This window comes from Leuresthes tenuis, unplaced genomic scaffold (genome assembly GCF_036924035.1).
Source record: "Leuresthes tenuis unplaced genomic scaffold, fLeuTen1.0.hap1 SCAF_11, whole genome shotgun sequence".
Taxonomy (NCBI): domain Eukaryota; kingdom Metazoa; phylum Chordata; class Actinopteri; order Atheriniformes; family Atherinopsidae; genus Leuresthes; species Leuresthes tenuis.
In genome coordinates, this window is record NW_027325365.1 from 34,190 (window position 1) to 48,484 (window position 14,295).

General features: G+C 43.8%; 2 protein-coding genes across 3 annotated transcripts; both read right to left on the reverse strand.

Moving 5' to 3' along the window:
* Positions 1-2,679: 2,679 nt before the first annotated feature.
* On the reverse strand, positions 2,680-7,806 carry igfbp7 (insulin-like growth factor binding protein 7). 2 transcript variants are annotated; one of them, XM_072395085.1, is made up of 6 exons: positions 7,744-7,806; positions 6,573-7,091; positions 5,985-6,094; positions 5,326-5,433; positions 4,782-4,908; positions 2,680-3,080 (listed from the first exon to the last, which is right to left on the reverse strand). In XM_072395085.1, the coding sequence occupies exons 2-6, from the start codon at positions 6,979-6,981 to the stop codon at positions 3,049-3,051; spliced, it is 786 nt and encodes a 261-aa protein (XP_072251186.1). In that variant the 5' UTR covers positions 6,982-7,091; positions 7,744-7,806; the 3' UTR covers positions 2,680-3,048. The 2 variants fall into 2 exon arrangements, with proteins under 2 accessions (XP_072251186.1, XP_072251185.1); XM_072395084.1 differs by lacking the exon at positions 7,744-7,806 and having other exon boundaries at positions 2,680-3,051; positions 6,573-7,045.
* Positions 7,807-11,526: 3,720 nt separating this feature from the next.
* Positions 11,527-14,138, reverse strand: cox18 (cytochrome c oxidase assembly factor COX18). Its single transcript, XM_072395086.1, has 6 exons — positions 13,621-14,138; positions 13,196-13,296; positions 12,719-12,873; positions 12,519-12,634; positions 12,338-12,445; positions 11,527-11,972 (listed from the first exon to the last, which is right to left on the reverse strand). The coding sequence occupies exons 1-6, from the start codon at positions 13,972-13,974 to the stop codon at positions 11,811-11,813; spliced, it is 996 nt and encodes a 331-aa protein (XP_072251187.1). The 5' UTR covers positions 13,975-14,138; the 3' UTR covers positions 11,527-11,810.
* Positions 14,139-14,295: the final 157 nt, after the last annotated feature.

Genomic DNA, 14,295 nt, shown 5'->3' on the forward strand with positions numbered 1-14,295 from the left:
TTCACAAAGCAGGTTTAGTGAAAACTCTGAGCTTATTAACTCTGAAATGAGGGAAACTGAGCTTTCCGTTTCACAAAAGGAGGCAACTCAAACCAGAGAAAGAGGGGTAACTGTCGCCTGTTTCAGAGAGAGAGGTAACTTAAACTCTCGCTCAGTTACCGTAGTAACAGACTCTATGAACCTAACCTGGTCGGGACCAGATTATTCTCAGTAAACCTCGAGTTTCTCTCTGTCTCCGCCCTCTTTCAGCCACACGCCATTTGATTTCCTCATTCAGTCAGCCAGCAGGCGAGTTTTGGCGTAGTTCTTCTAGTTCTGGAAGTCCATGAAGCACAGTGGAAGGCGACTTTTTCACGAACACGGCATGTTATTTTGATAACGATCTCATGGATGAAGGTGCAGCATTACTGCACAGAGAATTAAATATTCGTCTGGAGATGGTTATCAGAGATGTTTTAGCATTTCCAGACAATTATCTTTTAGAGCGGTATCGTTTCACATCACAGTCCATCATTTACATACACAACCTAATCCGTCCTTTGCAACCAACCAACCGTAGTCATGCTCTCACATCCCAGCAGATATTGTGTGTTGTACTGCGTTTCTTTGCAAATGGAAGTTTTTTGTACAATGTCGGAGACGCAGGGAAACCAAATGCAGGGGGTCAGAGACAGCATATATGCAAAAATCACTTTAGAGTTTAAGTCACCATCATCACCACCACAGCAGGCAAATAAAGACTTTTTTTCTTTATTTCCTACAAATACAAGAGCTAGTTAGTTAATGTTCCAATAGTTAACATAATTAACATCATTCCCCTGTGACCATGCACTCACCTTTAATTTGTGCTCCAGCAATTAAATTTCCAGATCTGTCTTCCTAATCTGGAGGTCCAAGTAGAGCATTTCTTTATAGTTTTTGTTTGTTTGTTTTAATTTTTCAGCAGGTGAATTTTATAAACCTTATTTATTGTCAATTGGGAGTACAGAAGGAAGACATTAAATTACACAGTTGCACATGAATTCCACAGAATGAACCTCTGGTGTTTACTGAACATCTCACTGTGTCAATCTGTGCTGTGGAAGCTGAGGGATCCTCCTGCTGCTGCCCAGCCATGCTCTGTTAAAAAGGATGTGTTAATACTTCAGTGGAGGCCAAATGTCACTCTATATTAAACCAGAACGTTAAGAAATGGGAATGGGAAAAGAACTATCAGTAACATATGAAGATGTTACCTCTATGGGCCTTCCTGGATCCCCCTCTGTAAAGGCCTACTTACAGTTACGGGGTCTGTTGTGGGGTGAGGGGGCTCCACCGGGCAGATAGCACCATCTATTGGGACAAAAGAAAAAAGACAAATGAATATTTGTATGAATAGGCTTAAAAAAGATATCTATAGGCCTGTAGATTTTATATGATAAAATATATTTAGATGAACTCCCTCAGCCTTCCAATATTGTGGTTTAGGGCCAGCTGCTCTGCCTCCGTTAGAGGTGGCGGTGCTGGACCACCACCTGTTTTACAGACATCTGCCTTCTTTCTGTTGGCTGAGTAGAAGTCTGAGTTAGTTTAAATAGGCTTCATTATTTAACAGAACATGATATAAATGAAGACATTCATGTGTGTGAAAGCAGCATAATGTTGGGATAAAACAGTCAAACAGCCGTATTAATATTAACTTTACAGAGTAAAACAGAATGAGGGGCCTCCATGCTGAGGTCTGACCTGTTTGAACAATGATTTTAGATCTTAAGCTGCTGCCAACTGCGCTTCTCCCCCGTGGAAATGCACCTAAATTAAATAAATGAACCATTCGAGCAGTTTCTCTGTAATATTATTGATGCAAAGACAACATTTAAACTCCCGCTCTGACCCGAGCAGCGATGCTCTCTCACGCCGTCTCCTGCACTTCTTTATAAAAACCTGCTGAAACTCGCCGTATGAGCGCCTTAAGATTTCCAGTTCAAGGTTGGTGAAAACGTGGCCCTCCTCTTCCCCGTTGCCATGGTGACTCGTAGAATCGGGGCTCCTTTGATGCTGGCTTTTTATAGTTGTGGCGCACGTTTAACTCAAGGTGAAACTACTCAGAGTTAACTAAACTAACTGAAATCAGCGTTTCTGGAACCGGAAACTCAAAGTTTTCTATCTCACAGTTCAGGATTAGACTCAGAGTTCGTTGAACCTGCTTTGTGAAACGGACCCCAGATCAGAGAGCTGTGTGGAGTCCGAGGTTACAAACAAGTTTTCAGTTCTTCAGAGGAAGTTTAGACAGAAATCACAGAAGAAGAAGAATCTGTCCCACAGAGTTTCTTGTTATTTCATCACTTTTGCAGCCACATCGTTTCATTCAGGCCTCAGCCAATCAGAGCTGTGATGTGACACAGGTGAGTCAAATCACATCCGCGGTATCGGCAGGTGGAGATCCTCACCTGGTGTTCAGGTCATGTGATGTACTGCAGTGCCAGCAAAAGTCCGACAAGATTTCTACCCAGCATGCTTTGCTTCACGACATGAAGTCAGAGGCACCCGTTACCCGCAGCAGGACGCCATTCAGAAGTTAAAGGTCACAGATCTGAAATAAACGGCCCAAATAATAATAATAATAATAATTGGTGATAATTAATAATCTAAAAAAAGTTCAGGAAGCATCAGCAGAGACAAATCAGTGAAGTTGACAAATTGAAGAGAGAAACTGTTCAGTTTATTCAGTAATAGAACAGACACATTAATTATGAGATTAGACATTGATTATTGATCAGCGTTATTGATTAATTCAACATTTTATTTAATTCAGAGAAAAGATTGAGATTCAATTTTCCAACATAAACTAATTAATAAAAGTAATGAAAATATTTTTATTGCAGAACAAGAACACCTGACTGCTGCCATGGAAACGTTTCCCTCTTTTTCAAAAAGTTTTTTTTTTCTTAAGTTGCTGATGAGAAGCTAATGAAGGATTAAAAATGTAAAATATAAGAGTTTAAACTCAGAGAAAAAATCACGGTCGACTGATGTTCCTCCGATGAACTCACAGCTCGTCCTCATTGGTCACTGAAAGGGAGAGATGATGTCATCAGTTTCTGAAAAAAGGTGTTCAACACGTTTATGTTCTTAACGTTGAACTTTCTGACAGATTCTCAGTTTTTCTTACATTTAATTGATTTCAAATCATATTAAACTGGTGGTTTTAGTGTAACTTTAAATGTGAAAAATATCTTCTTTACAAAATAGATTAAAAGGTAAAAACTTTCAAATTTCAAGTTTAAAACCAGACTTTCAGTTTCAACCCAAACCTGAAGCAGTTTTATCTGAACTCACATGTTTGTTTTGTGTAAACTCATAAAAAGAATCCCCCTGTGCACATGTAACCTGGCCACATATCAATATAACATCACATATCTGCGAGTTTTCTTCTTTGCCATCGGACAAAATGACCTAAAAACACGCCGGAGGAGGTCAGACTGACAGGAAGTGACTCAGAAACGTGAACACTGGTGCACGTGCACAGATCCACTCACAGGCGCATTAATTCCACTTTGGAGGATTTTCAATGTTTACATTAGTGTAAATCTTTACATACGATTTAAAAGATGTTTGTGAATTACTTCATTTTTACCTTTTTACACAGCTGATGAAAGTGAATTTCAGCTCAGACTGAGATCAGCTGATTCCTTCTCAACGTAAACCAACTAATGTAAGATCCTTCATAAGTTCCCAGGAATGCACAAACATGAAAAACCTTGTTCTACATGTTTCAACATCAGTCTTTATTCATGTGCAGGCACCAGATTTTGGGTGTTTTTTCTTCCGTGGGTTAATAAGCGATCTGTGTCCAAACATTTCAAACACTACTAAATACTGTTATTTATCTGACTTCTTTGTTAAACTTAAATCATTTTAGATTTAAAAAAAGGGTTGAGAGGAGTCGTTTCTGTAGTTCTGTTGCCTGATAACTGGCTTTCTTCTGAAAACAACTACAGACAGATTTCCTCAGTTGATCATTCAACGTGTAACAACCTGTGGCAGCAGCCAAGGCTGCAGGTGACTCAGGTCCAAACAAAAGTGAATTTCTTCATATTTAGAAGCTGAGCTCTGCAGCACTCAGGTGTTTATGTTCTGATTCCTCACCTGAGGATAGAAGCTGCATCAGAACAGGTCATAAACACAGGGCAGGTATTAAAAATACCTGATCTCACCCACAGTGGTGGGAAACTAACAGAAAACCAGTCATGAAGGAGTCGTAAAAGAAAATCCCATCAGAGGAAACCTGCAGAGGGCGGACAGGTTAACAGCAGGTCAGAGCCTCTCTGTTCCAGGGAAATTTGTTTCAGGTAAATCTGTCTGTAATGTACAGTTTTACTGACAACTAGACTGTTTGTGTCTCAGTCACCAATAAGTCTGAGAAAAGAAAAACCTGAAACAAGGTCATGGTGCCAGATAATCAGGTGATTCAAGAAAAAAGCAGGACAACAAAAGGGGCGGAGCAACATTCAGGAGTGTTCCAGCTCCACAAACAGATTTCCACCGGCCCTGAGAGGCTGCTGTGTTTAGGTGTTGATCTGTTTAAACTCTGATCAGTGATCACAACAACACTAATGAAGCTCAGATGAGCTTAAAAGAAAACTGGATCCATCCAGAACCAGCTGGATTGGGGTCAGCGGACCAGCATCGACATAGAAGTGGCCTCGGGTCTGTTTGACCAATCAGAATCAACGTCAGGTATCATCTGACTGTGATGTAATTGTTTGTCTGTTTTCTGATGATGTCATAGCTATTGTTACCTTTTTTGGTGATGATGTCATCGATGGACTCGACCACATAAATGGCTCCAACAGCTGACGCTTCACCTTTGGAGTTGGCGGCGTGGCATTCATACGATCCTTCTTCTTCTTTGGTCAGAGGGGAGATCTGAAACATAACAACCGTTCTGATTGGTCCAGTAGCTAGATGAGGTTGTGACACACCCACAGAGGTGGGTTATAAAAATCAGGATTTTATTAGAGCAGAGCGACAGTCTGGAAATGCTTTAACACGTAGTCTTAATGGGCTGATTTTAGTCCCAGTTTCTGACAAAAGAAACAGAAAAATCTGTGAAAGAGAGCAGCTTTATGGGGAATTCAGCTGGATTAATATAAACTTTACTGTTTTTATTAAAAGATGTAGAAAGATGGAAGTTTGGAGCCTGAACAGAGCAGCTGAGACCATCTGAGTGTTTCCATGCAGGAAGGATTCAAACCAGCTGGATCATCCGGATGTGTTAACAGACATGAGTTTAAAGGTCTGGTTCTGGTTCTGGTTGCACTGACAGAATCAACATTCACTAACCAGAACCCAGCCGGTCACTTCATGTTTCTCCGGTCCTCCTCTCGTCTGGATCGCCAGATTGTCTCTGTCTCCTGGAAGAATGTCCACCCTCCTCTTCCCACTGATGACCTGAAGAAGACGCCAGTCATCATCATCATTGTTCTGATCAGCAACCCTTCACATGTCAGGTCAAACTACATGTTCAGGTGTGTCAGAGTTTTCAGGCTAAAGGTTTTACAGAACATGCAGAAATTCTTAGTTCAACAGCAGCTTTTCTCCTCTAACAGGCTACAGCTCGTTCAGCTAATTACTCTGAGTCAGAGCTTGCTGACACGCCTGAGCTGCAGGTAACACAGTATGAGCTTATCTGTATTTTTAGGCCCCTAAAGTCTCATCTTCCTTCTATCGTCTGTCTGCAGGTTAATAAACTGGGCATCTGATTGGCTGCTGCTGTAGTGTTAAAGTACTTTGGGTGGTCAGCTAGAGTAGAAGTCCATTTACCATTTGTTCTGTGAAACAGCTGAGCTCATTTCCTGTTTCCCTGTTTCAGGTGGAGAGTGTATTGTTTCATCAGGAAACAGGAAGCGCCGCTTTTATTTTTAACACCATCTGACATCATGTTAAAATGAAACCAGAAGACAAGTTTTTAAAGCTTTTTTAAGTTTTATGGACAAACTCACCTTCTTCCAGGTGAGGACTGGTGTGGGCACCCCTACAGCCTCACAGCTCAGGTACACCTGGGAGCCGCTCACGTTGTACACTTCACCTGGGGGGGTGACGATGAGAGGAGCTGCAGACAGACAATGTGAGTTAATCTGAGATAACATGAAGCTGGAACAGGTCCCGTCAGACCCAGAGAGGCCTCTGTGACTTCACAGGAATTCGCTCTGAGCGCACTTGTGGGGCCTTCATTCAGAGAGGAATGTGATGTTTAGCGCGGGAGGAGGAGGATTATCAGAGAGGACATCAGTCAGAGCGACTTTCTCACAGACTCAACATGGAAAAGACAAACATCCGGGAGAGATGCTCAGAGGACGGGTTAAAGAAGATTTTTATGTAAAACTGGAAAAAACAAACGGTTTAAAGAGATGAGGAGTCCTCGGGTATGTTTGTCTGACCAGGATGCTGACAGTGATATACCCGACCTGAAAGATAGACCTAACCCCTAATCTGTCCATCAGAACCGAAGCTGTTCAGCTGCTTCCTGTTCAACCACAGTGATCAATACACTGACCAGTCCTGATTATTTAAACACTGCCTGGCCTCACCTGTGGCGCAGTGGCCCTTGTTCTGGACGTTGATGGGCTCCTTGCTCCTACTCTGGGCTGTCAAGCTGGCTCTCTTCAGAGCGCAGCCGCTACTGTACGTGGTTCCGTCGGTTCCGCACACCTCGTAGTTGGTCTTACAGGCGCACACGCCTATTTTGCTCTTCTTGTCCCCGTTGCTTTTGACGCACTCCAGTCCTGAGCCGCAGCGGCGCGCATCCGCGCGGCGGCCGCCGCACAGCTCGCCCTCCGCGGCGGCGCACACTGAGCAGCAGCCGCAGGCGTCCCGCAGGGAGCCGGCGGGGCAACCTTGCGCCGGGAGAGCAGCACACTTGGCCGGGTCACACGGCCCACAACTCGGACCAGCCGAAAGAAGCGGGAGCAGACCCAGTAGGAGGATGAAGGACATCATAGTTGTTCGATGGAAGCTGTGGGTTGAACTGAAGTCTGATTTGTTCTGATGGGACTGAAGTTCAGAACTGCTGACTCCGCCTCCAATTGAGAGCTGATCCCAGAGCGACTCTGAGACACAGACCGAACAACAGATTATCTGTCACAGGGGAAAACTTCTGGGTATATTACAGTTTAATCAGAGGAGGATACAATGATCAGAATAAAGTCTGTTTTATTGCCAATTGTTTTCACATACAGGTGATTTGATTTGGTGACTGATGCAAAAACGACTTCAAGACTTGGGGGGGGGGGCTTTCCCAGCAGTCATTGGACGGAAGGAAGGGTACAAAACGCCAAAACGCGTGCTAGAGTGCCCTATACCGCGGTGATGACGCGCTATATGTTCCCTTTTTCTTTCTTTCCATGCCTTCCCTTCAAAAAGTCTGTGCACGCCACTGCCCTGCACAGGTCACCGGTCCATCACAGGGCCATACAAACAACACTCACAAACAACCACTCACGCGCTCACACTCACTCACTGGGACAATTCTAGAGTAACTAACCTGACATGCATGCTTATGGACAGCGGGAGGAAGCCAGAGTACCCAGAGAGAACCACGCATACACGGGGAGAACATATGCAAGCTCCACACAGAAAAGCCCCAGGTGGGGATCGAACCTGCAACCTTCTTGCTGTGGCATGTAAAAAATACACAAGTAATTCACAGCAGGGATGTAAAATATTTACATAAAATGATAAGTAATGATAATGAGTATTTACCTCCAAAAAAGCTGTTTTGTGGCCAAAGTTTCTGGTTCTGAAGGAGGGCAGCCTCCTGCCAGGGTGGAGTACCTCAAAGAGTTTGTGGCTGTTGTAGGAGGGGTTAGACTCCATCTTTGTTGCATGCTTTAAGGGTCCTGGAAAGATAGATGGCAGCCGATCACGCTCTCATCAGAGCGTATATTAGGTTTTTTGCAGTGGCAGCAGTGCACCGTACGATGATGGAGGAGGTAAGGCTGGACTCTCCATAAGCAAAGGTCAGGGTACCTTTGACCATAATGTCCATTAATGCCACAGATGAAGCAAGAAAGGTGAGAAATAAGTCATTTGGAGATGTTGCTCTGATGTTACTGAGCTCTTCTCTGGTGAAAGAGCTCAAGGAAATCAAGGCAGAAAACTAAATTAACAAATAAAATTAGACAAAAAACAGAGCACACCAACACACCAAGGCAGCTGTCCGCTGCGCCATCTGAATTAAGATGAGAAACTACTGGCCTTACTGTGCTTTATGTGAGACGATAGATATAATCTCCACACCACACTGAGATCACAGTGTTCTCTGCGAAGGTCAACAACAGAGGATGTTTGTGGAAATCTCAGACACAGTGGCATCAGATAGAAACGGGGGTTTAAGCACAGAGCGTTATCAGAAGGTATAAGAGAACACCACAGTCTACTGTCTTTGAGAACGCTTTGTATGCTGCTGTGTGACATGTATGGCTGATGTTGTTAATAAATTCCCTTTAAAGGCTGCTCAGACAAGTCTGATTAGTCTGATCTGAAGTAGCAATAGGTTTAGTCTGAGATGCGAAAAGTAGGGTGAATTCTCATAGTTCTAGGGAGCCTTAAAATGGACAGAAGATGTATTGATTATTCATTCAATGACAAATGGACCAATAAAATGGGGAGAGAGTTTTTTAAATTTAGTCCTTAAAGGGATGATCTAGGATGAAAGCCAGGACTTATCCCCCACTTTGTATGCAGGTGCATGAGAATGGTGTTGGTCAACATAATCCTGAGCTTTGTCTCTCTCCAAATCTTTCTACGATTCAGATGAAGTTGGACAGATGGGACGGCCAGATTGTGTCCTTGGGAAAGGAATAATAGTAGTTAATATCTGAGAGAACATTCAAATGGAGATTTTCTCCAGGCAGAGATGATGAGATAAGTATGTGCATTCTAAATCCAAGGTTAATGCTCAGTCAAGGAGTTCTGATTAAAGCCTGTCACACACCAAATAGCTGCTTCGAGTTCCTGCTTTAGACGTTCCACCATTTGTCTGGGCGTAAAAACTGGTTCAACTGCCATGAAAGGCCACCAGAAGGACTCTTGTAAGAAGGCTAAAATTTGATTTATACTGGGGTGACAGGTGAGACGTGACCAATGAGCCCATTTAAGAACTTGTGATCTCAAAGAAGTAGGAGCAAACTGTTTATTAAGGGGTCCACCTCCAGGATCTGATTCATCCTGTTCTCCCACACGAGCCTGGCCACTCTTTAAGGAAAAATCAAACAGAAAAAACCCCAAAGGAAATCCACAGTTCCCAAAAGCTGTTGCACAGATAAGAAGCAACTTAAGCAAACAGAAAACACCATGGAGAAACACCACAACGGTCAAAAACCGGAAAAGAGCAGGAAAGCTGAACGAAAGTGGAGGAAAACAAAGCTTCAGATTCACTGTGAGCTGTGCAAGCAAAGCCTGCGTAGTTCTAACAATGAGCTGTGCAAGGCCAGAGAGCTGCATTTATCTGAACTGATTAATAAGAATGCCAACAATTCTCCAACTCTGGTTGCTATGGTTGAAAAACTCAAAAATCCTCCCAAACAGTCAAACCCAGACCTCCTCTCCAATGAGAAATGCAACGAATTTTCCAACTTTTTTAGCCAAAAAATCAAAATAATTAAACAAATACATTCACGCCACACAAATCAACCAGAAAACTAATCTATGTCCAAAACCTAGAAATAACTCTGACGTTATGTCACAATTTAATATTATTGATTTAAAAATCCTGGAGGAAACAGTTCGGCATCTGAAATCAACAACTTGTACTCTGGACATAATACCATCTGACTTTTTAAAAACTGTTTTTACCTCAGTAGAAAATGATCTCCTACAAATAGTTATCAGCTCACTGGGATCAGGCATTTTTCCCAAGTCACTAAAGACAGCTGCCATTAAGCCACTCCTAAAGAAGAGAACTCTGTGATGAACAACTACAGACCTGTCTCTAACCTCTGTTTTATATCCAAGATTATTGGGAAAGTTGTATTTAAGCAGCTCAATGACTTTCTGAATGAAAGTGGAAGTCTCGAAAACTTTCAATCAGGCTTCCGACATCATCACAGCACTGAAACTGCTCTGGTCAAAGTGTTAAACGACATCAGGTTGAATGCAGATTCTGGTTATGTTTCAGTCCTGGTTCTGTTGGATCTCAGCGCTGTGTTTGATGCTGTAGATCATAGAATCCTGTTGCACAGGCTGGAAAACTGGGTTGGACTTTATGAAGTGGTCCTTAACTGGTTCAGGTCCTACTTAGAAGGCCGGAGTTATTTTGTTACAATTGGCAGCTAAGAATCTGAGTGAGTGGCCATGACTTGTGGAGTCCCCCAGGGGTCTATTCTTGGACCTCTTCTGTTTAACTTGTATATGCTCCCTTTGGGTCAGATATTACAGAACTTTAACATCAATTATCACAGTTATGCAGACGATACACAACTTTATGTCTCTGTCACCAGACGACTGCGACTGCAGCCCAGCAGATGTACTGTTTCAGTGTCTGGAGGAAATAAACCCCTGGATGAGATAGTTTAATTACAATTAAATGAATACAAAACTGAGATCATTCTGTTTGGCAGCAAAGAGAAGAGGGTCAGCATTGGTAAATACCTTGAGACTCGGGCCCTTACAATCACTGACCAAGTTGGTAACCTTGGAGTGTTGACAGACTCAGATCTGACTTTCAGCAGCCACATCAAAGCTGACACCAAGGCAGCTTTTTACCAACTCAGAAACATCAGAATTAAAGGTTTTCTCTTCCAAAAAGACCAGGAGAAACTCATCCACGCATTCATCTCCAGGAGACTCCATTACTGTAACGGTCTTTTAACTGGACTTCCCAAAAAGAGCATCAAACATCTGCAGCTCATCCAGAACGCTGCTGCTGGAGTTTTAACCAGGACTCAGAGATCTGAACACATCACACCAGCTTTAAAGTCTTTACTCTGGCTTCCAGTCAGTCACAGGATAGATTTTAAAAGCCTGCTGATGGTTTATAAATCCCAGAATCTGTGATATGTTCAGAGAATATAAACCCAGCAGAGCTCTTAGATCCAAGGACTCAGGTCAGCTGGTCCAGAGTCCAGAGTCCAGACTAAACCTGGAGAAGCAGCATTTAGCTGCTATGCTGCAAACAAGTGGAACAAACTGCCAGAGATAGGGTTAGGTTTAGGTTAGATTAACCCAGAGGTTAAACTGTCACCAAATGGAGACATTTTTAAATCCAGGTTAAAAACATTTATTTTCTCATATGTTTATGCATGAAATCTGCAGGAAATATGTTAACTTATCTAAACTGTTGCTTGTTTTTATTCATGTTCATTTATTTTATTTCTTCCCATTTCTATTCTTTTACATATCTTTAATGCTTCTTCTGCTCCCTGCTGCAATGCTTTTACTTTCTGTAAAGCACTTTGAATTGTTTTCTACATGAAATGTGCTATAAATAAATTTGACTTTGACTTCCTGTCTCTCAGCACAAAACATAAACAATCCAGCCGACTTGTTTTTTTCCTGTTTTTTCCAAACTTTATTTATTTCAGAACTCTGAGGTCCAAATAATTCTCCCAGAACTGTGAGGTCTGAAAACTGGACACATTCTTTAAATTTACAGCAACTTCAACACAAAGAAACGAATGGAGGTTCTATTCAGGTTCTGTTCCCTGAGACAGAACCAGTTGAACTTTGATTTAAAACATTAAGTCTGTTCTTCAGTTCAGAGAGTCAGAAGAATGTGGACACCTCCACTGCAGCAGGTTCTGATGCAGCTTTCTGGATCAGAGACTGATCTATCTCCAGTATTTGGACATGAAGGCGAACAGCAGGTCTCTGTACGGAGTGTCGGACCGCTGGGTTCTGAGCCGCAGGGCTCTGTGGATCCTTGGAGAGCGAAGGAGGAGGTTGTGGCCGAATCCCACCAAACTGGAACAGAACCAGTACAGAGCCATGGACTGTGGAGGGGGGGGAGACAGAGTCACTGGTTCTGATGGGAAAACACTAGGTTCTAACACACAGAAACAGAACAAAACAGGTCCAGTCTGAGGTTGGTCAGCTCCGGCCCAAACAAGCTGTGCCTGAGTCTGCAGAACTTTTACTGAAGGACTGAAAATCAATCAGCAGCTGATCAATAACAACCCTCAGCTGCAGCTTTGGATGACCCAGATGGCCCTCAGACAGAATCGACCCGGCTTGGAGTGCTGTAATCTGATCATTTTCAGAAACGGCTCTAAACTTCCATCTCGCCACATTCCTGCTCACTCTACCTGCCAGAGAGGCTCTGACCTGACACACAGCTGACGGATGGTTCTGAACTCACCGACGGGACCGCAGCAGCAATCGGGATCATCAGAACTGAGAAGCATCTGATCCCATTGAGAACCAGCCGCTGGACCCAAGACGCTCCGACCCTCTGCAGAGAAAACACCTGAAGAAGAACACAGATGACATAATAGGTCATGTGATCACACCATGGTGACATCACAGATGAGCTCACTGACCTCCACAATAACCAGGTTGGTGAGGCCCAGGCAGACGGGAAGGATCCAGGTTGTGTCTGGTACCGTCAGGTTGGAGAACCACAAAGCACCATTAACTGCCAGCTCAGCATGCAGCTCTGCACAGAACACACTGGTTAAAGAGCCGGACTAGAACCAACCCAGAGTCAGCTTCCACACAGATCCAAACACCAGGTTCCTACCTGACTGAGCCGAGCTGAGGTTCCGGAGGGCCAGAGACAGACTGACCCAGAGAGGCAGCTGGACCCAAACCAGCAGGCTGGCTTTAAAGGGGTGGCAGTTATCTCTGACGTAGAGCTGTGAGACCAGGCGCCGGAGATTCTTCTGGAACTGGTACCTGAACACAGAGCAGAACCTGAAATCCTTTAGAACAAGAACCCTTTCAGACACTGAAAGAACCGACCCTATTTCTATTTCTAGTATTACTGACCAAAGCGTTGACCCTCATTCACTGGTCCATACAAAGTTCCTGTGGTTCTGTTCTGGTTTTATTGGAGTCTTACCCACATTCACACAACCTGAACCTACAAAACATGGACTAAATTAAACCTGATTTAACTGAAACTTTCGAATTACAGATCCAAAAGAACCAGAAATCATTCATCTCTGAGGTCAGCGGTTATGCAGCTGATTCTGGGTCCGTTTGTCTCCTTTCTTACCGGCTCTGTTTCTCGGTCCAGCCTCTCTCCTTTGCTCTGACTGAAACTTCGTATCGGAGCCTTTTTGCCAGGTCAGAGATCTCCACCTGCAGTGCCTCCACCTGTGCATCAACCAGAGGTTACAGAAGGTGCTCTGACCCCCCCCCCCAATACAATCATAACAAAGTCCTGAAAGTGTATTGATCTGTTCACATGTTAGGGACATAGATTTGTGAAAACAGGTGGAACCAGAACCAGAGTTAGACGGTTCCTCACTGCATCCCATCTGTCTGATCAGTGATCAATACTCCCACTGAGCTCAAACTGAAGCTTTGATTTTGGTAGCGTACCTCAAAGCTTTCTGATCAGAGTTAATCAATGATCAATATATGTGTGTTTCATCAGCATCCTTTACCTGAGATTAATAACGAAGATCACCTCCTCACCTTGGAGATGACGATCAGCTGATAGGCGGCCAACGGCAGCGTAATGACCGTCCTCACCGTCAGCGTCGCCGCCAAGATGCTCAGCCACCATGGCAACCCGCTCACCTGCTGCACGCTGACCAGGAAGTTCTCACATAGGTGGACCGGCGTAGAGTCAGCCAGGCTTCCGTACCACCCGCCTGCAGTTGCAGCAGCATCACCTGCGCTCGCTGACGTATCACCCGACGCGGTCCGTACAGCTGCCAGAGGCGCACAAGTGAAGACAGGTGACCTCCTGAGGGTCACACCTGAACACCAGAGACCCGCTGGATGCTGCAGGACAGCGGACCTCACTAACCCCCCCACCCTGAACATGCTGTCAGTCCGGGAGATACGCGATGGGACAGTGCATGCGTGCTGTTAGATGACCTGAACCCAATTCAAAGAGATGAAGAAAATCCTCCAAGTTAAATTATTTACCCTTTTCTTTCACCTTTACTCCCCAGCCTGCGCGCAATAGAGCGTCCCACATATATGACGTCATTCTGTTACTTACCATGCGTCGTGCACTTATGCCGTCATCGAGAGATAAAATATTAAAAATAAATAGAATAGACAAAAACGACTGAAAAAAAATAAGATTGTAAGCGTTTAATTGACGGACGGAAATTTACTTTAATCAGAGCGGAAGCTCCG

Excerpts from the sequence above, each read along its gene's own strand:
- igfbp7 (XM_072395085.1), bottom strand. The coding sequence starts at position 6,981 with ATGATGTCCTTCATCCTCCTACTGGGTCTGCTCCCGCTTCTTTCGGCT. Across the intron at positions 6,095-6,572 it reads CAAGGGCCACTGCGCCACAG|CTCCTCTCATCGTCACCCCC; the intron begins GTGAGGCCAGGC and ends GTCTGTCTGCAG. Across the intron at positions 3,081-4,781 it reads TGACATCATCACCAAAAAAG|AAACTGATGACATCATCTCT; the intron begins GTAACAATAGCT and ends ACCTTTTTTCAG.
- cox18 (XM_072395086.1), bottom strand. The coding sequence starts at position 13,974 with ATGTTCAGGGTGGGGGGGTTAGTGAGGTCCGCTGTCCTGCAGCATCCA. Across the intron at positions 12,635-12,718 it reads CCTCAGCTCGGCTCAGTCAG|AGCTGCATGCTGAGCTGGCA; the intron begins GTAGGAACCTGG and ends TGTTCTGTGCAG. Across the intron at positions 12,446-12,518 it reads CCAACCTGGTTATTGTGGAG|GTGTTTTCTCTGCAGAGGGT; the intron begins GTCAGTGAGCTC and ends GTTCTTCTTCAG.